The sequence below is a fragment of the Brassica napus genome, unplaced genomic scaffold (genome assembly GCF_020379485.1).
Source record: "Brassica napus cultivar Da-Ae unplaced genomic scaffold, Da-Ae ScsIHWf_2570;HRSCAF=3317, whole genome shotgun sequence".
In the NCBI taxonomy this organism is placed as follows: Eukaryota; Viridiplantae; Streptophyta; class Magnoliopsida; order Brassicales; family Brassicaceae; genus Brassica; species Brassica napus.
This window is the reverse complement of record NW_026015881.1, coordinates 1-24,442: the sequence shown is the minus strand read 5'-3', so window position 1 is coordinate 24,442 and position 24,442 is coordinate 1. Positions and strand designations below refer to the sequence as shown.

Below are 24,442 nucleotides of genomic sequence, written 5' to 3'. Positions count from 1 at the left end.
CGTATTCTATGTTCATTAGATCATCGTGTTTTCAATAGATTGCAAATTCTAAGTCACCATTGATGGTAGATTAGGTTTACCAAACTTTTAGCCCATTTTTGAAATTGGTATTCCAAAACTATTTTCAGCATAAAAATATTTTCCTAAGTGCACATACATGCTAATATTATATTTTATATTTTTCCTTGTATTGTTTCCATGTAAATATATTGATATGAATTATTATAAACAAATAGAGTAATAAAAGTCCAAAAGTGACAAATTTTGGTTTTGTTCTAAGGGTACAATAGGAGAGTTTAGTTGTTCAGTTTTGGCAAAATTCCCTTATCAGTTCTGCACTTACTGTTTCAATTTATTTGAGTCAAACAAAACAGACATAAGATGTAGTCGATCCATCCCACGATGCAACAAACAAAAAATTTAAAATGACCAACACCAAGAGGTTTTAAGCAGAATCTACACCATAGAAAAAGATGTCATCATAACGGCCGTTGGTCGGAGCCTTCCCTCCATACATCAACAGCCCTTGTTTCCCATCCAGGGACGCAGTCGTGGATGCACACCATCCACGCGGGCTATGACCTTCCTCAAGTTTCTCCCACAACAAACTCTCAGTGTCCAACTCAAAAGCCCCGCTGTCCAATTTCCCTGGACCCAAATGAGCCTGTGGGTCCATCTCAATCTCACCTCCCGATATAATTATATATTTCCCCACGACCGCTAGCGCGAACACGCTTCTCGGCCACGGCTTTTCACCGCTTGTTTCCACTTTAGTCCAGTTACTTTCAACTGGATCGAAGCAATGAACATCGTCCATTTCATCACCGCAAAATCCATACACAACCCAAATCTTTCCTTGCACTACGGCAAGCCCCGCTCCACCTCTCGGTACTCTAGACTCTCCAGGATTAGGAAGCTCAGTCCACTTCTGATCAACGATGTTGTAAGCATGAAGTGAGTTTAGACGTACCGTTTTACTCACTCCACCAAAGACGTATACGTTTTCATCATCAGCAGCCATCGAGAAGAAGCTACGCGGTGTAGGTCCTTTATCAACAGGAGTTATTAGTTTCCACTCGCTCTTAACGGTGTCGTAAGAATAGAAACCGTTGTAATTGCGGTTGCTGTCGCGGCCACCAAAGACGTATAGTGTAGTTCCGATGGCTACCATGCAAACGCCTAAGCAAGCGAGTTCTGGAACGTCGCCGTTCTGAGGAGCGATTGACCACGCGCGAGTGTTGAAATCGAAGACGTACATGTCTTTATCAATGGAGAAATTCGGCGTTAGCTCTCCTCCAAAAGAGTACATTTTGTCTCCAACCATTGCTATAGCATGCGAGCATCTTGGTCCAGGTTCAAGATCCTTGCCTATTTGTTTCACCTAAAGATAATAGTTACACATGTTTCAGAATAAGTTGTTTTTTTCTAAAAAATTATTTAAGAGATTCTGAGTTCAAAGCCGTACATCCCATTCCCATAAAACGAAGTCTCAACTATCTTAAATTGTTTTTTTTTGTCATCATGTTAAATTAACTATGAGAGTAAATTTCTCGTAGAAATTCGAGCATATGACGACATATTAGGCTATCCGGAATTTGGAATCTCTCACCATAGTTTTTCACCATTATTATAGAGATTTAATTAGAAAATCTCGCAAATGTACATATACTAGGTCTAAGAACAACTCCAACAAAAAGTATGTGAGTGAGTATTTCACTATTAAAATAAATATAAAATTGAAAAAATAGGAGTGTGAGATGGAGCGTTCAAATGAGACTTAATCAAAAAGTGTATTTTGATTTTTTAATTATTATTTCTTTTTTCTTTTTAAAAAAATATATATATATATATATATATATATATCAACCAATCGCGGGTCGCCACATGTCGTGGGGACCCGCAAATAGTGCAAGGATTCACTAAGAAAGAGTCCTTATTTAAGAATTTTAAGGATTAAATCTTTAAGTTTTGGTGAGATCCACTAATTATTTAATTATTTTTTTTCTAAGGACTTCCCCTTAAGAGCATGATTATTGGTGGTCCTTACTCTTGGGTTCTTAATACACATATATTTGTATGTATATATTATATACGCATATATAATAGATACATACAAATATATGTGTATTAAGGACCCAAAAACAAGGACCACCAATAATCATGCTCTAAAGACTCCCATTGCGAGTGCTCTTAGAACCTCTAATACCACATGTCTACTTATTGTCCATCCATATACATTTAATTTTTGTAACAGTTCTAAAATTTAGTTAAGTAACCAAAAATATATTAAAATAATAGTATTAAATTGTTGAGATACTTATTTTGAGATACTAAACAATAAATTGCTCTAATAAATATGAACCAAACAGAAATATTTAACCGTATGTCCATCTCTACTATATATATATTATATGTACATACCTGGATCCACTTGCCACGCAACATCCGCGTAGAACGAGAAACATAAGCTCCGAGAGAATGAATAACATCCCCGGAACTTCCATAGAACCCGGTGATTTTGCCGCCTTCGAGGAAGAACATATTCGATGAGGTCTTTCCAAAGGAGGGAGAGGTTATGCCCTTGAACGTCTTGAACGTAACAGATGTTATAACTCCGGTGTGTCTACCGTAGTAAACTTTTACAGATGTGATGTAATCGTCTTTATGAACCTCGAACACTTCTGTTCCTGACCCTGTCTTCTTTCCGTGCTCGCGCATCTCTCTTTTACCGTCTTTTTCGTATTCGAACTTGAGGTAAGCTACATTGGAATCTACTTGACCAACATAAATTTTTCTTACATTATCAAAAGAACCGTCATCAAATGTTTCTCCACCCTTTCCTCCTAGAGCCTCTCTTTTGTTGGGAGAAGAGGCTGGAGCTGGAGCTGGAGCTGGAGCCGGAACTGGAGCTGGAGCTGGAACGGGAGCAGGGAAAGGGGCAAAATGTGCACCGAGGGCATTAATAACATTACTGGACCGACCACAAAACCCGACAAGCTTGAAACCTGTCTTCTCAAAAGCAAATTTACTACCATCCTCATTCCCAAAAGCAGGGGAGGTTCTTCCTTTTGATGTCGTAAACTTAAGCGACGTAAGCTTGCCATCGATAGTTCCCTCCACTAACGTAATATGCTCATGAGGATAACCCACCACAAACTGCAACAAGATGCTACATTTCATTCAAACTTTTCATAATATCACTAGATAACACATATATTGAAAGGCAATTGTATCAAATAATTATTTTTAAGTTTTTGTCACAAAAATAACCCTCAGAAAATAAAAAGACTAAAATATTTTTATTTAATTTTGAAAATTTTAATATATTTTTTTATTTTTAATCCTAAGGGCATAAATGCATTTATCTTTCAATAAAACCTATTTTGGTCATTTTTCTTTTTGAGAATTTATTTTCGTGAAAATGAACTAAAAAAAACTATATAAGGAAATTTCTCTATATTGAATATCAAGATTAGTTACCTCTTTTGGAGCTTCATCTCTCTCCCCATGACTATGCGGTACAGTTCTTTCGCCTTTGGCATACTCAAACCTAACGTAACTAACAAACTTACCACGTCGTCCAACGACTACTTTTCTAACACCGTCAAAAGCACCATCGTCCCAAGCATTCCCTTCATTCCCACCTTCAAGGTTAAAGTGCGTAAGAGGATAGTTGAAAGCGAAGAAGTGAGGTCCAATGGCATTAAGAAGGGGACCAGCGCGTCCATGGAATCCAAGAAGCTTTCCTCCGTTTTTGCTCTCAAACATGAAATCTGTCTCATATGATACTACAGGTGCTACTGCAGATGATATTGCAGATGATACTAATGATGGTATCATTGGATTCTTCTTATGACCGAGTGTGTCAGATGTCCTTCCACGGGAGGTTTTGAAGAATAAAGATCTGATCAGCGTTGTTTTATGCTTGATATCAAATTGGTGGGTTCCACCAACAGCTGTGATATACTCATCCGGATAATCCAACGCGAACTGGATACCCCATTTTCCATTAGAAACAACAAATGTACAAGGCGATATAAAGGTATGATATTTAATAAGAACATATTGAAGAATACACATAGTGAAAGTTTATAACCTCTTTATGCTTCCGGGTAAACTGCCCATGTTCTTTGCTTTCAGTATCTCCATCCTTGTCGTACTCGATCTTGATATAAGAAACACTTAGGAGGGATTTTCCGACAATTATTCTCTTCACCCCGTCAAAAATACCATCGTCAAAAGGATTTCCCTTGTCACCACCCGCGGCTTCCAGTTTTTCAGACATGGTAGCCATCTTCTAACTTCTACGAAAACCTGATGAATTGAGATTTTTATTTTCATTCAAAAACTTATAACAAACGAGAAACAACATGATGTGTACTTGGTAAAGAAATACAATAAACTGAATAGCATAAACTCTGGGTTTTTTTTGTACTTGTCACAAATCAAAAGAGAAGTTAATACCCTTGGTAGGTACTATTCTACCGAAATATTGTTTAAAAAAAAAAATTTGTGAGTACTTGCATGCTTAAAACAGGAATATCATAAGGAAACTCGTAATAACAGAGAAAGAAAGAGAGAGACCTGAATCTTGAGGGTTGTGTTACTCTTAGGTTAGAGGAGAGCTGTGAGTGAGAGAGCCATATATGATATATATATATATATATGGGATTATGAATATTTATTGATCGATACTCCTTTTCACTTTTTCAGGGGTTACATTAAAAGTTAAAATATAAATTACCTAGTGATTATTATTTATTCTATATTATTAACAATTATTATGACTTGTTTGTTTGTAATGATTTTTTGTATTCTTTCTTAAAAGCAGGTGAACTGTCACTTTGTGCATGAATACATTATTCGGCCAACTTGACCTAAAGAAGAGCTAGTGTGCATATTTTGCATTCACATATCATGCAAGAGGGTTTCGTGGATCAAGTATCATAACTAATCCCTGTAAAAACTGTGCGGTTTAAACACGTTTTCTTTTGCTTAAGGTCATATTAACCACATTAAAATACAAGGTACCATCACTACAACCGGCTATAGCATCAAAACTTCTGCAGAACTTTGACCATTTTTTCTGCAAATTTGGTTCAGTGATCCCTATTGAATATTTGAAGTATATTATCTTAATTTCGGATAGGAATCAACTAATTTCTTAGAAAGGGTTGGTATGTGTCTTATTTTTATTTGTAAGGATTTGTTCAAATTAACTAAGTGGTTTTGACCTAGTTACGTTAAAAGGATTTCAGCAGGAGTTTCCGCCTTGAATTTGATTTTTTTTTGCCACCTAACCATACCATATTAATAGATCAGTTGTGTATCCGAAAGCAAGCGTCATAGGATTAGTATTTCGTATTAGAAAACATTTTGAATTTTCACAATTTTCAAAACAAAAAATAATAAAAGAAAAAGGATTCGATCAAAATCATTGTACCATCTAATTTATTATAATCAGTACCTTTTACCAAACAAACATAAAAAAAAGACTGAAGGGAAGACCTAAGATGTGAAAAGGACTATTTTATAAACACGTACGCGGTTTCATATTAGGGCCCAACATATGACCTAGTAATCTAGTATGATTTAAGAAAAAGAAAGTCGAAAGAAAATGGTTATTAGAGATAAGGTGAGAAGATGCTCGACGACTCCAGTGGGAGTGGTTAAAAGCTTTTAAGAAGTCTTAACAAAAATTTAACAAAAGCAACTTTTTAATCATCGGTATGTAATATAACAAATACTTACAAATATTTCAGCTAGAAAGATAATAAACTAGGCATGGAACTTATTTTAGTTCATATCGATGGATCTTGTGTAGATGTTTTTTGTACTTTCATGGGGTTGCATTTATCTAAACGTCGATAATAAAAACTATCTCTAATAAAAAGAGCCTTTAATATGACTATAAACCATGTATATATATTCAATCATGGATGTGTTGTTTTGCATAGACAATAATATTTATTTTATAAGAATAAAACAATACTTTTTTAAGAAAAAGAAATCGATACTTTGGTTTCTATACACCAAATACCTCAAGAGGATGACTTCAAAATATTGTCATTTACAAAAAAAAAAACTTGATGTACAATTAATCATTGTTTGGTTTCTTAGTATTGTACTCCCTCCATTTTTTAATATAAGTTGTTTTAGAATTGTGCACACAAATTAAAAAAAATCATTAATTTCTTACATTTTCTAAACAAAAACATCATTGATTATTTACCTAACAACAAATCAACCAATAATAAAATAAAAGACATATTATCATTGGTCATATAATATTAAATGTTTATAAATTTTACATAAAAAACCTAAAACATCATATAATTTGGAAGATAAATTTTTTTCTAAAACGAGTTATATTAAAAAATAGAGGGAGTATATTTTTCGAGTACATGATAACCAATTTATCATTTTGTTTTTTAAATTAAAAAATCACGGTAAATAAATATTCTCAAAATCATTGTGCCGCGTCAAACGCGGGGTGGACACCTAGTTATCAAACCTTAGATTACATGAGAGATGAGACTCTTGCTTACATAGACAGTACTTGGGATAGTGAAAGACAAGAGATCAACGTTAATGTTCGAGAGTATATCTGTATAGGATTCAGATAGGAATGACATGGACCCCAATTTTATGGAGAAGAAGGTTACTGGACTTTCCATGGAACCCTACAATCATATGATTATCCTTGTGGACTACGAAACTTGATGTTGTACCAACTCCAAAGTCTGGAGAGGTTTGTCTGTTGGTCTTGAGCCTAAGCATGGTTATAGCTCCGGATATATTATCATAACTACCCTCCACTGATGTGACATATTCAAATGGATAGTTTAGCTCAAACTGCAAAATAAGAAAAATCGTTAGTGTATAATTATAAGTTTGATCAAGTAATAGCTAGTAGCTTTAAGTATTGAATCAGTGACCTCTTTGACTCCAAATAGCTGGGTCTTGTTCCCATGATCATCTCCGAAGAACATTCGAGCATCTTTGTAGTACATGAACTTGACAAAGCATATGGCATTTGAGCTTATTCCAATGTATATCTTTCTGACACCATCAAAGCGACCATCGTCCCAAAACGCTCCTCCATCACCACCTTTTGCTTCTAGTTTGTTTGCATCAGAAGACATAGGATAAAAATATGCTCCGATAGCCATAAGAACAGAATCATCAGATCGTCCATGGAACCCAGCCAGAGCACAACCTTTGCTCTCAAGTAGGATACCAAGATCTCCAAAACGTTCATTTCCAAATTTCTGAGAGATTCTCCCTTTGGATGTTTTGAAAGTCAATGATGTAATCCATGCTTCACTTTCGTTACTGAAAGTCCCTTCCACCGAAGTGAGACATTCATTTGGATAGTCGATAACAAACTGCACATACAAGCTATTTAAGACCACACACACATGTCTTCCATTATATATAGTTGAAGAAATATATATATATATATATATATATATGTAGAGCTTTACCTCTCCTTCTTGTCCTGTGAATCCATCTTTAAACCCATGGTCACGCTTTTCTGCTTTGCCATCGTTCTCATAATCAAAACTGATAAACATTATATAGTTGTTTTCATAGTAAGCATACACCTTTCTTATGCCTTGGAAAGCACCATCATCCCAAAGGAGGCCTCCACTAGTAGCACCTTGGCATTCCAATTTCATTGGAGTAAGCCTTGTGAAATACGCACCAAGAGATTTTAAGCTCTTCTCAACATATCCATGGAACCCAATGATCTTCATTCCATTTTCTGAAATTATAAACTTCGTACCCTTGTTGTATCCCATCAGTTGTGAAGTATTGAAGTTAGTCTTGAACTGAAGACCTTGGATGACCCCGGACGTTACATCATAGTATCCCTCCACGGATACTAGACATTCCTGGTCAACATGTTTAATTTCAAACTGCAAACAAGAAAATGAAGGTAAAACAACATATAACATTCAATAAAATGTTATGGAATCGAGTAACAAAATTTAGTATTTATTATATATATATATACATACCACGGGCTCAAAACCTCCACCTGAGATAGAACCATGGATTGGCCCATCTTTTGGCTGTCCATCCTTGACATAGTCAAACTTAATGTATTGTATGCCTTTACGACCACCTCTTACATGTATCTTTGTTACACCTTCGTGGTCGGATCCATCATCCCACTCCTTACCTCCATTACCGCCTTTCGCTTCCATTCTAGTAGGAGTTATCCATGTGAAATATGCACCAAGAGAATAGATATTTGATTGTTTGGATCCGTGAAACCCAATTATCTTTTTCCCATGGACTGCTAGAGTAAACTTAGTACCCTTTTCATCATATCCCATCAGTTCAGAAATTCTTAAGTTGGTTTTGAACTGAAGTGCTTGAATCCCAGTTGACTCTGTGTAGTAGCCGTTGACAGACTCAAGATGTTCATGTTTTAGATGATTAATTTCAAACTGCAAAGTTTGAAATAAAAGTATCACAAAACTAATATCTTCAGATTATAAACTCGAACAAAACGGTTAGAATAGAAAGAAAAAAAAACAAATGGAGTGTATTTAGAAATGCTATTTTCAAAGTCATTATACCGTCTGTGTGAAACCCTTGTATGATTCACCATGGAATGATCCATTGTTGAGTTGTCCCTTCATTATATAGTCAAAACGTATGAATTGTATGCCATCAGATCCACCTCTTACATAGATCTTTGTCACATCATCATGGTTAAATCCGTCATCCCATATGTACCGGCCATTCTTGCTCCCTTCCGCCTCCAGCCTTTGGGTCATCTGGAATAGATTTGAAATCTTCACATATGGATAAGTGATTTCTAATGCTCATTAATCTTTCAATACTTTAAGATCTTAAGGGTATGAAACATCGATGTATATAAAAGCAAGTCGTGTCTAAGGAAAGAAAGAGAGAGAGTTGACCTCAAATAGTCGTCGACAAGAGAGAGAGAGAGAGAGAGCTGGTGTTGAGTAGAGAGTGGGATCGATGGTGATCTATAAGTTAATGAATGAAAGATGTAGCATTCACACCAAAAAAAAAAAGTTAATGAATGAACGTGCCATTTATATACAAGTTTTGCCTACTGCAGATTTATTATATAAAAGTACAAGCAGATTTGTTTATATATATATATATATATATATATATATGTCATTATTAGTTAGTTTGCGGATCCAGAAATAGTATGAAAGGCAGTAGTTCAAAATCTACTGTAATAAAATTCAAGTGCTAGTAAGTTAAGTTCATCAAACCAACATTAAAATTCAAATACCTTACTGCAGTTTACAACTTGCAAATGATGGAATTTGTGAAAGCCACACCAAAACAAACATGAAAGATGATGACATAGTAAATTAGTACAGACTCAAAACAACATTAAACCAAACGGATGAAGAGCATATGTAGCTTTTTCCAATTAGTATTTCAAATTAGCAGGAGAAAGCGGTGCGAAATAAGCTCCTAGAGAGCGAAGGTTTTTGTCAGAAGATCCATGAAACCCAATGATCTTCTTGCCTTTGACTTCAAGTTTGAACGTAGTACCAAGGTTGTATCCCATGAGTGCAGAAGTCATGATGTTGGTTTTGATCACAAGGCCTTGTATCGCACCCTCGTCGTAGTAACACTTGACAGATACGATATGTTCATCAATGGTATGGTTTAGATCAAACTGAAAAGAAAAAAGTATTCAGAATTATTGATGAACATATAATATAAGCCATTTATATAGAATTGCTAACAATAACCAAGTCTAAACCGGATCTAACCAGAAGCTAAACACATCGAATCATTCGTATACATTGAACTTGTAACCCTAATAAATTAATAAAGTCAAAATGTAACACACCACATGCGATCTAAAACTCAAAGATCGCAAGAAAATCAAGCAAACTTTGATGAACTGACGAATGAGATCATATGGAAGAAAGTTTGACGACGTACCGACTCAGTGAAACTCTGACCCGAGCCACCATGGATTGGTCCAGCTTTAGGTTCTTCGTTCTTGACATAGTCGAATTTGATGGACTCTATGCCTTCACAGCCCTCTCTTATATAGATCTGTGATATACCTTCATGGTGGCCATCATCCCATTCCGTGCCTCCTCCGGTGCCGCCTTTAGCTACCAGCTTCTGAGCCATCGTGAGATTAAGATAATGTGATGCGTGTTACTATTTTTTAACTCAGATATGTATATTTAAGTTGATTTGATGGATGAGAACGTGCCAAAATTGGATCTGGACAGTCCATGCTTTACATCGGGATTGGGTCTCTTATAAAGACAATGGGTTTGAATACAAATCAAGTTTATAGTAACAAAAATATATTTTTTTCTTTTATTTTTATTTTTGTAACAAAAAAATCTATATAAATCTATACTATGTTTTTGTTATTATTAGAAAGGTGCTCTTCAACATTTTAAAAGTTTTTTAAGCAAAAGATTATCCACAGTTTATTTTTTATTTTATGTAGTTTAATGATAAAAAGTTCTCTAAAAAGTATTGGTTTGGTTGGTTGAATATGTGGTTTTATGTGTTTTGTTTTAAGATTTAGACTTTAAATATTTAGTTGTGACTTTGAATTATTGATGTAGAATTTTTTCAAAGCACTGACTAAATTTTTTAGAGAAACTGAGTTCTTAAAACACTTCCAAAATACTTCCAATGTAAGGGTTTTTCGCTCTTTAATTCTATAAATACATATGTTACACACACATATATATATGTGTATGTTATTGCATGATTCTAAGTTTTACGGAAAACCCAATCCAAAGTATTTGAAACTAGATATTTTGGGAACTTTGGATTTTTCATAAAACTTAGAATCCTAAAATTACATATACATATATAATATATACATATAACTTAAGAACTAGAATTCCCAGAATTTCTCTTAAATTAGCATGTTTTCTTTTATAATCTTTTGGTGCTAGATTCAATTTTAACATGATGATTATATTTGAAAAGATTTGTAGAAATAAAAATGGTTGTCTGCAACTTCTACGAACTCTTCCAATCAACCTCTATGCTCTAAAAGAGGATCATCGGCTAGTTTCTCAAAAACTAGTTTTTAACTAAAAGGTTTAGCTCTTAAATAAGAATCATTTTTCTTCTTCTTTCAACAATCATTTTTATTCTCTCTTGAACTAATTCGTAAATATATAGCTATTAGAAAACTCAGCAATGGACATGGTTTTAGGTACTATCACAATCTCTTTTTTTTTGTGAAAAGTCTTTACACTGCATGGAAGAACTTCCATTGTGCCATTGGGATTGGGATGATTTTTCTACAAAGCCATTGAAGTTCACCAATGGAACTGCAAAGTAATTTGACTCTAATGAAACTGCAAAACACCACGAATTTGGTATAATTACTTTCCAACTAAACTACAGAAAAACATTATTTAAGAAATTTAATACATATTAGCATACCAAATACTATAGTATAATATATACTACTAATTATTTATCACACTAAATATTAAATATTTTATTTTATGATATGACTAAGTTAGATTTATTAAATATTCAAAATTCGTAGAAAAATAATATAAAAATATAAAAATATTTTATTAATTTAAAAATCATAATATTTTAAATGTTTAAATTTTAGTAATATAATTATTTATTTTAAACTTATAATTTTCAGAAATAATATATTGAGATTAATTAAATTAAAGATATATATATATATATATTAAAGTGTAAGTTTTTTTTGTAAAAAATATATTAAAGTGTAAATAAACACTAAAACATAAAATTACAAAACTAAAGCCAAGCTAAACAAGCAGAAAATCTAAGATGTGAAACCAATATTATAGAAACATAATACAAATTAAAAAATATATATATATATATATATTCCTGAATTATTGATTATAATATATATTTAAATTTAATTAACAATAACATAGAAAGTAATTATTAAAATTTAAGATCTTAAATATGATAATGTAATGAAAAAAGGATTTTTTTAGTCTATAATTTAGTGTTGTGATTGAAGATGGAAAATAAAATGTAATACTAATATTAGTGTTATTTAATTTTAAGATTATATTTAGTTTTATGATTGGAATGCTCTAAGTTAAAAAGTTTCTTTGCTGACTCACAGTCGCTGATGTGGTTGATGATCTTGACGTAGCTCCACTACATGTATTTATCTATAGTTCTTGGGCCTTTCTTGCCAGTTGGGCAAATTCTGCTTGTTAGGATTGAGTTCGTCCTGCTCAAACAAAAAGGCTTCACATAGCTCTTTTATCTGATCGTTTGTCAGTTGTTTTAGGTTCTTACGTCTAATTGTTTTTTTTTTTGGACAAATTCTTACGTCTAATTGTTGCAAATAGGTAACTAAAACAAATGTCCTACCAAAATGATACTTTAAATTTTATACTCTTAATAGACGACTAACGTATTTCTAAACTTTATTAACGATCGTAAAAGTCATTAATGACATAAATCACAATCAATTATTGATTGAGTTCCTAAGTATTTTTCTCTTCATTATCTTGGCTGATGTATGCATTTGAATTTGATATAAGTCAACGATAGAGATGTGGATATAATATGACATACTTTAATTTAGTGGTTTTTGAAAATCAGTCGATTATTAATTGAATTTTGGTGGAGAAAATTGTTTGGATAGACACGTTCTCTACGTAATCAAAATTTAAATCTTAAAGAGCAACTCAATATATATAGTGATATAAAATGGAATATTTATTTTTTATTAGGAAAGTGGAACTTAGTCTGAACAAAAACAAAATAAATATATACCCTATTGCAATTTGTAACGTGCAAGCGATTGAATAAGTGAAAGGCACGCCAAAACAACAAGGAAGATGATACAAAGTCAATTAGTACAGATTCAAAGCAACATAAAAATCAAACCGATGAATCTTGTACATATAGCTTTTCGGTAGAACTCTTAGATTTCCATATTAGCAGGAGAAAGCGGTGCGAAATAAGCTCCCAGAGAGTTTAGGTTTTTGTCAGAAGATCCATGAAACCCAATGATCTTCTTGTCTTTCACTTGAAGTTTAAACTTGGTACCAAGGTTGTACCCCATGAGTGCGGAAGTCCTGGTGTTGGTTTTGACCACAAGGCCTTGTATCGCACCCTCGTCGTAGTAACACTTAACAGATACGATATGCTCATCAATGGTATGGTTAATATCAAACTGCAAAATGTGTATATCCACAAGAAGAATATGATGACCATATAAAGCATTTATAAAGAGTTGACAACATTAACTAAACCTAGACCGGATCTAACAAGAAGCCATAAAGACATCGAATCATTCCTAGGGAAATGGAACAGGAACAGTATGATACGCTTTGATAAAGTCACGTTCCAAGGAAATAATATCGGTTTATTTTACGAACGAAGAAAAAAAAAGTCAACTTCGAACTAGCCATATTGGTCCATGCGATCTAACAAAATCAAAGATCGTCAGAAAAGTCTACTCTTGGTTTTGAAAGAATGTAAAATTTATTCAAAGATGGCAGCAAAACCAAGCAAAAATTGATGAATCGATGATATGAAAACGTACCGAGTCAGTGAAATCTTGACCCAAGCCACCATGGATTGGTCCAGTTTCAGGTTCCCCGTTCTTGACATAGTCGAACTTGATGGACTCTATGCCTTCGCTACCCTCTCGTATATAAATCTTTGATACACCCTCATGATCAGCTCCATCATCCCATTCTTTGCCTCCATTCCCGCCTTTCGCTTCCAACTTTTGTGCCATTGGGAATGGATTTGAATCTGATGATAGAAAGAGATCATGTCAACTTCATAAGTCGGATGAGTTTTTCTAATTATGGAATTAAATGATTAGAAGTATGCATCTATAAAGATGGTTGTACCTGATGGACCTTCAGAAGAGAGAGGACTTTGCATCTTTTGAAGTATATGTTTTTGTTAACCTCAAAATGCGGTATTTGTTTAGAAGTAACACCAAAACATGATGCAATCGATTGTGAATATAAATCTTGTATTAGCCAATATAAAAGTCAACTACTCGACTACCACTTGGTGGTGTGCGTGTGAATATGTGGATTGCGTCATGGTCGTTATAATATAGAGCAGGTGGAAGAGTGGTATAACGAAACTTTCATGTATGATAGCTAAAATCTCTACATGGACTTTATAGGTCTTACTAAACCTGGACATTTCGGGTATCGATTCGGTTCGGTTATTTCGGGTTTTGGGTAGTTCGGATAGGGGCTAGAGGATCCATTTAGTATTTTATTTATTTTCAGTTCGGTTCGGTTCGGTTCGGATAGTAAATGTAGGAACCAAAAAATATCCGAAAAAAGTTTGGTTCTCATTTGGATTTGGTTCGGGTTCAGATAGTTCGAGTAATTCGGATAATTTGGAAAAAAATATCGGTTATTTAGGATAAAATATCAAATACTTGGGATGATTTAGATAAAAATTTGGATATTTCGGATTACTTTGGATATTTCGGATAAAACTATCCGGATAGTTTCGGATACTTTATAATAATTTAGTTATCCTCAACTATTTTCAAATACTTTTAATAAAATTTTAAATTAAAAATATATATTTAGTGATGTTATATGTATATATTATTAATATTTTTTATATATTTGGGTACCCGTTCGGTTCCGGTTCGATTCGGTTATTTCGGATATAAAAATATAGGAACCGTTCGGGTATTTAAAGGTATTGGTCCGGTTCTGATTTCGGGTATTTCGATTCGGTTCTTCAGTTCTGGTTATTTTGCCCAGGCCTAGGTCTTATTTACATGCTAAATAATTGTTTTTTTGCTAACCAAGTATTCTGACCCCACCGTGGTGATTTAGACTAGAGACCGAAGTGAGCATGGATCCGAAGGTCACCAGGTGGCTCACCGTGTAACGGTTTTCGATCTCGGATGCTGCAGCCCATATGTAAATTCCGCAGTGGCCAAGGCTCGAACCGAAGAACGGGCACTCCAGCTGGAACTTCTTTACCACTAGACCAAAGCAACTTGATTGATGTTAAATAATTGTTGCGTCTTGTTCTTAATATATATCGACAGGAAACTGAGTTCGAACTTAGATAAAAGATCATCATCACACGTAATCAAATAAACCACAAACATCATTTTTCTTGAGTTTTTAAACAAAATACTGTTAATGTGTTTCACAGCAAACATCAAGAACACAACAAACAGAGACCGTCTTACAGTACAACCAAAGTATCTTCTGCAATAAAAAACAGATTATTTTTGAAGTATCAAACAAAGGACCAGTTGATGAACACAAAGCAGATACAATGAGCGTTCTCTTCTTCATTGAGTACTTTCCAAGCAACTGCTCTCTCGTATGAAACTGGTCTCCCCATGCTTGACAGACATATCCCACCTTGAAGACTCGCAAAGCCCTAAACCAAAAAAATCAAGTTAAAGTCAGATAAAACCTCATCAAACTACTACACAAATCAGACCAGAACGTTGTTAAAAAACCTGTTGCATGATCTGTGGGAACTCAGAGCAGAGAGTCTTTCTTCCATTGTCATCAAATATCTTCTCTAAAGAGATATCTTGAAGAGAAACCAACGTAGTCTCAAGCATGTCAAGCCCCGCCTGGTTTGCAAATGTGAAGACTGGCATGGCCTAAACAAAAAAGGTTAAACGAGGATCAGTGAATAATAAAACATTCATTGAGTGTTTGATGTTTAAGTTAGTACCTTCATTGAGCAGCAGATGATAGCATCTGTATGATGCCAAAGGTTCTTGAGAACAGATTCATTGCCTTCACTTGTTGATTTAAGTAACTCAACACCCATGTAGCACCTGTAACTCTGGCAGATCCAACGAGCAAGTGTTTGGGCTTCAGGAGTACCCAAAGGAGTGCGTAGACCGACTTGTGAGCTGATGTGAGAAGGAGAGAGAGCCAATGCAACTCTCTGAACCGATGAGATGATACCACGAACGTACTGCCTAGCCATGGAAGCTACATGCTCTTGCATATGGCTCTCAATACCAAACTCAAACGCTATTGTCATCACAGATCTTGCACATGTACCGGAGCTTCCTGATTGATCGGTTGATGCTTTTGTTGTTCCGGCTGGACCAATCTCCAGTGCTGAAGCAAGATCTAACGTTCGGTTTGGACTTGACACTTCCTGCTTTTAGGTTCGAGATAAAGCTTTAAGAATCTGAAAACTTTTAAGTGGTAAAAAGATTATTTGTTCTAACCTTTGTGGAGTCAAGAGGGATGATACGGAAACCAGAAGGAAGCAGAGGCGCATCATCAGCAAAGGAAGCATCAATTGGAGCAAATATGAGTTCAGCGCATGTTCCAACAGCATTTTCATCCATGCCGCTACAAAGCTGATCACAAGACGAATGTATTTATCAGTGATCCACGTTAAAACTCATTCAGACAAGACAATCTAAAGTACTTACTTGTAGAAGGAAGATATCTCTTGGGACGATTGCATCTTCAGGGGAGTGGCCAAGACCTTCCAATTTGATGACTTCCATGGACTAATAACAAAGAAACACCACAAATCATTTATAAAAAAATTTATAAGAGATGTAGTAGGATTGTGAAGGCTTATAAAATCACTGATAAAGCCTTATTAATCATTTCTAAAAAAGCTTGGTAAAATATTTATGAAACCTTTTAAATCGGTTTATAAAATTACTAAGATAATGTATAATGATTTATAAATTAATTTAAAAGATTATAAATTGGTTCTAATAATTTAAAATAATGTAGAAGTGATTATAAATGTTTTATTCATTTTTAGTGATTTTCTAAACCATTTTATAAACTGTTCTATAAGTTTTTAACCCCTTAGATGGAATTATAGACGGAGAATGACAAAATGTTAACGGTTAGTAAATTGAGGGTTTACAACGTTAGAATGTTAGTTGAAGGTTATCTTCCGATTCAAAAATAGTTTAGAGGTTTTATCATTAAAAACCAAATCTCAAAAGAACAAACAATCAAATAGTATATAAGAAGCTTGAACTGACCTCTTCATGCTCAATAGTGTGAGCAAGTGGAAGTATAACTTGCCCACCGAATCCTCCAACTCTGGCACTACAAGGTCCTACTTTAACAGCTGCTGCCAAATATGCATCAATGTTGTTGTCAGCCCATTCTGATCTGTGCTCCCTCAGAAACCGAAGCAGGATCCCCGGAGGAACATTCTAAAGTTGCAAAAAAAATCCAAAACAAAAGAGTAAGAAAAAGTGTTGAAATAAACATAAATTGATCTATAACAAAAAAAAATGGTGCAGGAACCTGTAAAAGCATGGAGGCTTTTGCGCATAAGACCACATTGCTAACAGGAGCAAAGCCATTGGAAAACGTAAGGTTCAAACCCATCAGCTTGTCTGGAGAAGAGTTCACAGTGATTGTGACATCATCCATGCTGTCTCCTATCACTGACCATCCTTCATCAGTGAAACCATTAACAGCCTCATTGAAGCCTCTGTAAGGAAACAAACAAAAAAATGTATTAGACAAAGCAATTTACTAAATCAATAAAAAAGGAAAAAGTGAAGTGTATCAAAAACCTGCTTAGCCTTTGACTCAAAGCTCGTAAGGCAGCAGGACGCCGTCCCCAGCCATTGACGCTACTGTTAGTCTGAGACACCTCTTGTGCTATTTGCTTGAGTTGGCGCAGCGCCTTTGAACAAAAAAAAACAATGATTAAAAACATCAAAAAGGCAATGTTAGGAATAGTTTTAAGTTCACTTACTGCCATTGTTGTCTTCTGCGCAAGTACTTTTGGTGACTCGTAGAGCGGACGCAAGACCTCAGGGACACTACAAGCCTATTTAACAAAACAGTCAGGTTTAACATTCTCTGATGCATTGAATAGTATAGAGTGAAGATTGTTATTACCTCCAAATCCATATGATCAACAATGTGTATGATGGAGCCACCACCATCACAAGGACGTATCAAGTACCCACTAGGGAGCATCTCTGCTCTAACAAAATGTTGAACCAGTGGCATGCTAGGACCGTTCTGAGTGCTCTTAAGAGACCTCTCGCACACCACAAGGCTGCCATCTTCTAGAACAGATGTGTAACGCAACAACCAGAAGTCGCGTGGTGGAGCTAACGTAGTTGGTGCATAGAGCTGCATATAGAGCAGCTCAATGGTTCCACCGTTGGCGGTTGGCAACACATTCATAACATCAACAGCTCGGCATTCGCGGAACCACGAAGGCCGATCCTTGACGATCTCTGCGACCTGTAAATAAAGAGAAAGCAGATTAATCTAAGGTAGAGTAGTAGAAGATTGCATAAGGAATGGTTCTATCTCTACACGTACCCTTGTAGGCTCGAGACCCACTAGGCCACAGGCGCGTGCTGCCACACCAGCGCAACCGTGAGAAATAGAAATGATTCCAATGGAATCCGGACCAGGCTGTTACAAAAACATAAAGGCAAACCGTTACAGAGAGGAAGAAGAAGAACTCATTGATGATTCACAATTAGACGAACATACCTTCATTCCAGGCATCTGAACCCACTCAACAGCGGTTCCAGTTGCCTTTGAAAGAAACTCTGCTAAAGTTTCTTCTGCAATGGACAAAAGTCTGCAAACACAAAATTTAATTCAGAATATAATGTAACTAAGAGAGTAACATGTTCTCTCACTAAAGAACTAACCCTGCAGGACTAGCATCTCTTGGAGGAATCTGTGATGCTAATTGGTGCTGACCACTCGTCACAACCGATTCACAGCTTGTGTCTTTACCTGGAAGGGTAGGCTGGAACCAAAAGATAAAACAAAATCAATATGAAACATTATATGAATCTTAAAGACAGGATTCTCACATTGGGAGTGTGTTGACGGAAGTAGCTGTTTTCATGAACCAGCTGTGACACTTGCTTCTGCAACCTATCATTCTCCTCCATCAACAGCTTGTTCATTGCCGTCAGCTTCCTATTCACAGCTTGAAGCCGTGAAGCCTCTTTCCTTTGTTTCTCTCTGCATCTGAAGTATATAAAAGATTAGATCAAAGAAACTTCCATTTACTGCATTAAGGAGTGTTAGTATCATTATTACCTTCGGTTCTGAAACCATACTTTGATCTGTTTGGGCTCAATGTTAGAGAGAATAGGACACTCTCTGATCAACTGCTGACGGCGGATAGAGCTCGGTTTAGGACAGTCATGGTAAAGCCTCTCAAGCGCTTCAACTTGCTCAGGTGTGTACCTCACATACTTCCCGTTGTCCAAGCATCCCATCTTCCCATCTTTGCAAGACATTGCCATTACTCCTTAATACCAAAGTCTACTCCTTTCTAACAGAACATAACCTTAACAAAACCCACAACTTAGTGAAGGAGACAAAGCTTCTTAATCCACTCAGTGCTCTTCCATCTCAAACTCCTAAGTAACCTTCAGAATATCATTTGCCTTATATAACTTAGAACACAAGACTTATCCTTTTAAGGACAAAATTACAAAACACAAGAAAAAGACTTTTGTTTTCCCCCAAAGATTACAACTTTCAGCTTTTTTTGCAAACACCCAGAAAAGGAAAAACCTCAAAAAACAAGAAAGCTACAACCTTTATGTTCTGTTTTCTCGTGTCGGTACAGAGAATCAACGAGTTGACTCAGCCATTAGAAAACCCGAGTCCCCAGATAGCCATTATCAGTCAGTTCTCAAAACCCATATTCTCCATCTCCGAGCTCTCATTGAAAAGGTTAAAGCTTTATTATGAAAACCCTAGAAATTTAATGAAAGGAGGAAACTAGAGACGACGAAGAAGACGTATGAGAGAGTATGTAGAGAAGGAATCATGAAGCTACTACTACTGTTGTTTTAGATGTTTATCTACTCTCTCTCTCTTTTTTCCTCTGCTTATTCATGGCAACTTTGATTTTTTTGGGCTTTTCAATATTTAATTATATTTTTTTTAATCAATGATGATTTGATAGTGGCACACTGCATCAAATATTTTTCATTTTTGTTTTATTTTTTTCAAGTTGCGTTTGTGAATTAACTTTCTCGTTGGCATTCTCTTTTTCTCTTTTGCTGATTGGCACATTGCATACCTCACCACCACCTCGACGGTAAAACCCAAATCTCTCTTTACCCGAATCGTCAAAAATACCCTTATAACATGTGAATAAATCAGTCCAAAATGCAAACATTATGTCAAATTATAAGTTTCTAATTCAAAAGCAAATAGTAATAAATAGATTGCTTTATAACATTTATATATTAGTATTATTACTCTGTTAAAATTTTAACATATTTTTCGAAATGATACATTTTAGAGTTCATGGCAAACAAAATCTTACTTTAGAACTAATAATAAAAATTTTGAGTTCTTTAGTTGTATTAACAAAACATCAACTGATATCATATTAAAATTTTATATAGTTTCAACTCGAATTTCATTAATAATGAGTAAATCAATTAAAAACTAGTATATATTAGTGTTGATATTTCCAAACTTTTAAAGTAAAAATTAGTTTTTCAAAAATTAATACAAAATAACGGGTTTCTCATTCAATCTATTCTTGTGAATAAGTTATGGTTAACTATGCTATTAACCATTTGTGTGACGACGGTAATTATGAGATGAATGAGGACTGTATAGCTAAATCTTACATTACCCTGACCAATGAGTAGTTGCTACGAGGAAAGTGGGAGAGTGGCATAATGTGTAATAAAGTGATAAATTGAAGGGTAAGATCAGAGCGGCAATGGGAAATGGTCAGAAGCGTATAAAAATAAGCAAATGGCGTGGGACTGTGGGAGAGAGGTCTGCGTAGAGATGCAGAGACAACATCATTACCTTCTTTGCATGCGTCTTCGCGTCTTAAAGCTGAAGCCTCTTTCTTTCTTTCTTTCTTTCTTTCTCCTTTTGTCAACTCCATTTCAAATTTATTAAACTAAACTTACTTTACCACTTCTACATTTAATGTCTGTAAAATGTTGTTACAAAATGGTACTTTTTGTTAGCATAATGTTTAATTGTTCATCATGATGAAAATAATTGTCTAGTTTGAGTGGTTTCAAGTTTCAACATCTAATGATGAAAAATATTTATTGTCATTGCATTAAAACACGGAATTGCTTACGTTTTAAAAGTCTAGAGTTTAGACACGTTAACTACAAATCAGGCCTAAATGTAATGTAGCCCAGCCCATTAAATATCGCAGCTATTGGTGCTATGTGAGGTCATTTTCTTAATTTTTTTTTTCTTTTTGGGTTTTGAAAATCTGTATGGTTTGAAAATATTTTCCCTAGTTAGTAATTTGGGTCTTTTGAGGAACTTATTTCTCGTTTTCTTTTCGCTAGTTGTATCGTGCCAAAGTTTATATTGTAGTAGGATAGTTTTAGTGCCCTTTCGGTGGACTTAGGAATATAAGTGATTTTGAATTTGTCACATTGATCTAGTTGAAGTTTGGATTGGCGTTCTTAGCCATTGTTTCTTTGCATGAGTTATTTCTATTGGTTAGATATCATTGCTTAATGCTCTAAAGATTCAGCTTCTATCATTGCTCAATGCTCTAAAGATTCAGCTTCTCAAAATTCATGTCTATTACGATATAGTCAAATATATTGGAAATATTCCATATCTTGTTATGGAAGTTATCTTGTTTCCTTAGTCTTATCTCTTAGGTTTAACCTAATCTCCAATGTAATATATATTCGGCCAAGAGCCATTCAATAGAACGAAACTCTTCTCTCTATTTTGGCATGGTATCAGAGCAAGAATAGATCCAAATTTTTCTTCTCCCTCAAGTCTCTAAACACAAGCAACCTCTGCTTCATAAAGTATGGTGGAAGATGACGATTCCTCCTCCAAAACCCCTTCAAGTGGGAAAACGAGCGAGAGCTCAGGAAAAGTCCCTATCACAACCTCACCATATTATTTACATCCATCCGATCATCCTCATCATGTCCTCACACCAATCCTTTTGAACGGTGATAATTACGAACGATGGGCAAAGCTTGCTAGAAATAATCTTCGCGCTAAACAAAAGCTTGGCTTCATCGACGGAACTCTACAAAAGCCAGCGCCAACATCAGCAGATTATGACAAGTGGGCCACCGTAAACTCTATGCTCATCGGCTGGTTATACGCAAGTATTGATCCTAAGATTCATCACTCAATATCTGTTGTTGAAAATGCAATTGTGATGTGGGAGAATCTCCGAGCTCGATTCTCTTCTGGAAACGCACCTCGTGTCCATCAGTTAAAAGCAGATATTGCAGCATGTCAGCAAACCGGACAGGACGTATCAACCTATTTCGGTAAACTCAAAGTCATGTGGGATGACCTAGATGATTATGAACCTGCAATTGGCTGCTGTTGCGAGAACCCGATGTGTACAATCCTACTTCAACACAACAAAAGGCGTGACCATGAACGCATTCATCAGTTCCTCATGGGTCTCGATGCATCTCGGTTTGGCACAACTCGGACTAATCTACTTGGTCGTCTCACTCGAGACAAAGATCTGAACTTGGACCAAATTTACTCAGAACTTGTTGCAGAAGAAAGACATCTCACAATCTCTAGGAGTAAAGAGGAACGCATGGACGCTATTGGTTGTGCAGTTCAACAAGGAGTCAATGCAATTGCTTCTGCCACACGATCAAGAAATAATCTTCTGTGCACTCACTGTAGTCGCACAAATCATACTATTGAAAACTGCTGGGTTCTTAATGGATATCCTGAAGGATGGTCTGAAGCCTCATCAGGAAGAGGTCGTGGCCGTGGAAGTAGCAGAGGTCGCGGTAGAGGCAGGAGCCCTCAACCAGCTCGTGCAAGCAACACTACGGCAGCGACACAAGACTATCCAGATCAAATTCCTGGAGTCAGCAGAGAAACATGGTCTGCAATCGTAAATCTTCTCAAACCATCTAATACCTCCACAGAAAAGCTATCTGGTAAGCATATGAACGTTGATTTTCTTCTTGATTCGGGAGCATCGCATCATATGACAGGAGATGTAGATTTGTTAACTGATCTCTGCGAAATACCTCGCAGCATTATTGTTTTGCCAAACGGCAAACACACGTATGCAACCAAAGAAGGATCTCTTCATCTTGGTGGCGATAGAACTCTCACTCACGTTCTTTTTGTACCCGATCTCTCGTGCACACTGATTTCACTGGCACGCCTATTACGAGATTTGTCTTGTTTTGCTATCTTTACTGACAAATTATGCGTAATACAGGACCTTTCTTCGAAGATGCCGATTGGAGCAGGTGAGGAAGAGAACGGGGTTTATCACTTTCGCGGAATAGTTCCAGCTCGAGCCTACAAGACTACTTCAACAAACTACGCAGCATTGTGGCATCAACGCATGGGACATCCGGGAAAGAAAGCATTATCTTCAGTTTTATCTACTTTAAAGGATTTTGATAATAATATTTGCGAGTTTAAAGATTTCTGTGATGTCTGCATTAGAGCAAAACATTCTCGTGATTCATTTACAGATAGTTATAATAAAGCTACACAATGTTTTTCTCTAATTCATTGCGATGTCTGGGGACCATACCGGACAAAATCATCCTCTGGTGCTCACTATTTTCTCACAATAGTAGACGATCATTCTCGGGCAGTATGGACTCATCTTCTACTCGCAAAAGTGAAGTTGCCCCCGTCATTCTTAAAAATTTCTGCGCCTGAAGAAAGACAGTTCGAAAAGAAAGTTCATACAGTTAGGAGTGACAATGGCACAGAATTCATGTGTCTACGTAAGTACTTTGCTGACAAGGGATTCTCCATCAGACCTCCTGTGTTGGAACTCCACAGCAAAATGGAAGAGCTGAAAGAAGCATAGACATATCCTTAATATGGCAAGATCTCTTATGTTTCAAGGACATTTACCGATAAAATTTTGGGGAGAATGTATCCTCACAGCAGCCTATCTAATCAACCGAACACCTACTCCACTCCTTGACGGCAAGTCTCCGTATGAAATCCTTCATAAGTCTCCTCCAGCATACTCTCATCTCAGGGTTTTTGGAAGCCGTGTTTTTGCTAAGAAACAGACTGCAAAAACAGATAAGTTCGAAGCTCGCAGTAGACGGTGCATATTTGTTGGTTATCCTTTGGTCAAAAGGTTGGCGCGTTTTCGACCTTGAGACAAATGGATTTTTCGTCTCTAGAGATGTAATTTTTCATGAGACGTCGTTTCCGTATGCTACAAACAAACCAGCTTTACCTACACCGATCATTCAACCTCCTCAGGTCTCTCCACAGTTTTGAAAATCATTGATATCTCGATCCCCGATCAGATCAATAACGATAGGGGGAGTGATTTGCCCACTCCAGAGAACACTCCTTCCTCTCCCTGCAACAACTTTACCTCTCAGAGTCTAACCCTCTCCGTTTCCTTTCGCAATCCTCCTCTCCTATCGATGAGGATTCTCAAATAGAGAAGATCCTCGATCCTTCTCGACTGAGAATTCACTGAA

General features: G+C 35.8%; 5 protein-coding genes across 6 annotated transcripts; all 5 read right to left on the bottom strand.

The window, feature by feature from the left end:
- Positions 1-324: 324 nt before the first annotated feature.
- LOC125601445 (nitrile-specifier protein 2-like) lies at positions 325-4,655 on the bottom strand. The gene is made up of 5 exons (XM_048773619.1): positions 4,585-4,655; positions 4,097-4,314; positions 3,481-3,990; positions 2,422-3,156; positions 325-1,381 (listed from the first exon to the last, which is right to left on the bottom strand). The coding sequence occupies exons 2-5, from the start codon at positions 4,292-4,294 to the stop codon at positions 446-448; spliced, it is 2,379 nt and encodes a 792-aa protein (XP_048629576.1). The 5' UTR covers positions 4,295-4,314; positions 4,585-4,655; the 3' UTR covers positions 325-445.
- A 1,847-nt stretch (positions 4,656-6,502) lies between these two features.
- Positions 6,503-9,040, bottom strand: LOC125601446 (jacalin-related lectin 18-like). The gene is made up of 6 exons (XM_048773620.1): positions 8,937-9,040; positions 8,592-8,792; positions 8,025-8,459; positions 7,488-7,922; positions 6,939-7,388; positions 6,503-6,855 (listed from the first exon to the last, which is right to left on the bottom strand). The coding sequence occupies exons 2-6, from the start codon at positions 8,790-8,792 to the stop codon at positions 6,619-6,621; spliced, it is 1,758 nt and encodes a 585-aa protein (XP_048629577.1). The 5' UTR covers positions 8,937-9,040; the 3' UTR covers positions 6,503-6,618.
- Positions 9,041-9,260: 220 nt separating this feature from the next.
- Positions 9,261-11,539, bottom strand: LOC125601448 (jacalin-related lectin 15-like). Its single transcript, XM_048773622.1, has 2 exons — positions 9,955-11,539; positions 9,261-9,682 (listed from the first exon to the last, which is right to left on the bottom strand). The coding sequence occupies exons 1-2, from the start codon at positions 10,150-10,152 to the stop codon at positions 9,431-9,433; spliced, it is 450 nt and encodes a 149-aa protein (XP_048629579.1). The 5' UTR covers positions 10,153-11,539; the 3' UTR covers positions 9,261-9,430.
- A 1,166-nt stretch (positions 11,540-12,705) lies between these two features.
- On the bottom strand, positions 12,706-14,059 carry LOC125601447 (jacalin-related lectin 15-like). Its single transcript, XM_048773621.1, has 3 exons — positions 13,875-14,059; positions 13,559-13,773; positions 12,706-13,186 (listed from the first exon to the last, which is right to left on the bottom strand). Exons 1-3 carry the CDS (start codon positions 13,906-13,908, stop codon positions 12,935-12,937), a joined length of 501 nt encoding a protein of 166 aa, XP_048629578.1. The 5' UTR covers positions 13,909-14,059; the 3' UTR covers positions 12,706-12,934.
- A 1,045-nt stretch (positions 14,060-15,104) lies between these two features.
- LOC125601444 (homeobox-leucine zipper protein ATHB-15) lies at positions 15,105-19,864 on the bottom strand. 2 transcript variants are annotated; one of them, XM_048773618.1, is made up of 15 exons: positions 19,056-19,864; positions 18,824-18,983; positions 18,656-18,756; positions 18,492-18,582; positions 18,315-18,410; positions 17,880-18,233; positions 17,734-17,808; positions 17,549-17,661; positions 17,274-17,463; positions 17,003-17,179; positions 16,427-16,507; positions 16,217-16,351; positions 15,706-16,143; positions 15,482-15,631; positions 15,105-15,399 (listed from the first exon to the last, which is right to left on the bottom strand). In XM_048773618.1, the coding sequence occupies exons 1-15, from the start codon at positions 19,262-19,264 to the stop codon at positions 15,253-15,255; spliced, it is 2,517 nt and encodes an 838-aa protein (XP_048629575.1). In that variant the 5' UTR covers positions 19,265-19,864; the 3' UTR covers positions 15,105-15,252. The 2 variants fall into 2 exon arrangements, with proteins under 2 accessions (XP_048629575.1, XP_048629574.1); XM_048773617.1 differs by having other exon boundaries at positions 15,706-16,146; positions 19,056-19,856.
- Positions 19,865-24,442: the final 4,578 nt, after the last annotated feature.

Coding starts and splice junctions, on each gene's coding strand:
- LOC125601445 (XM_048773619.1), bottom strand. CDS start 4,294: ATGGCTACCATGTCTGAAAAACTGGAAGCCGCGGGTGGTGACAAGGGA. Junction 3,157..3,480: donor GAGATGAAGCTCCAAAAGAG/GTAACTAATCTT, acceptor ATCTTGTTGCAG/TTTGTGGTGGGTTATCCTCA. Junction 1,382..2,421: donor TGCGTGGCAAGTGGATCCAG/GTATGTACATAT, acceptor TATTATCTTTAG/GTGAAACAAATAGGCAAGGA.
- LOC125601444 (XM_048773617.1), bottom strand. CDS start 19,264: ATGGCAATGTCTTGCAAAGATGGGAAGATGGGATGCTTGGACAACGGG. Junction 16,352..16,426: donor GAGATATCTTCCTTCTACAA/GTAAGTACTTTA, acceptor TCTTGTGATCAG/CTTTGTAGCGGCATGGATGA. Junction 16,147..16,216: donor TCCCTCTTGACTCCACAAAG/GTTAGAACAAAT, acceptor CGAACCTAAAAG/CAGGAAGTGTCAAGTCCAAA.
- LOC125601448 (XM_048773622.1), bottom strand. CDS start 10,152: ATGGCTCAGAAGCTGGTAGCTAAAGGCGGCACCGGAGGAGGCACGGAA. Junction 9,683..9,954: donor GTCAGAGTTTCACTGAGTCG/GTACGTCGTCAA, acceptor TTTTCTTTTCAG/TTTGATCTAAACCATACCAT.
- LOC125601447 (XM_048773621.1), bottom strand. CDS start 13,908: ATGCAAAGTCCTCTCTCTTCTGAAGGTCCATCAG. Junction 13,774..13,874: donor CTCTTCTGAAGGTCCATCAG/GTACAACCATCT, acceptor TTCTATCATCAG/ATTCAAATCCATTCCCAATG. Junction 13,187..13,558: donor GTCAAGATTTCACTGACTCG/GTACGTTTTCAT, acceptor CACATTTTGCAG/TTTGATATTAACCATACCAT.
- LOC125601446 (XM_048773620.1), bottom strand. CDS start 8,792: ATGACCCAAAGGCTGGAGGCGGAAGGGAGCAAGAATGGCCGGTACATA. Junction 7,923..8,024: donor GTGGAGGTTTTGAGCCCGTG/GTATGTATATAT, acceptor TCTTGTTTGCAG/TTTGAAATTAAACATGTTGA. Junction 6,856..6,938: donor AGCTATTTGGAGTCAAAGAG/GTCACTGATTCA, acceptor CTTATTTTGCAG/TTTGAGCTAAACTATCCATT.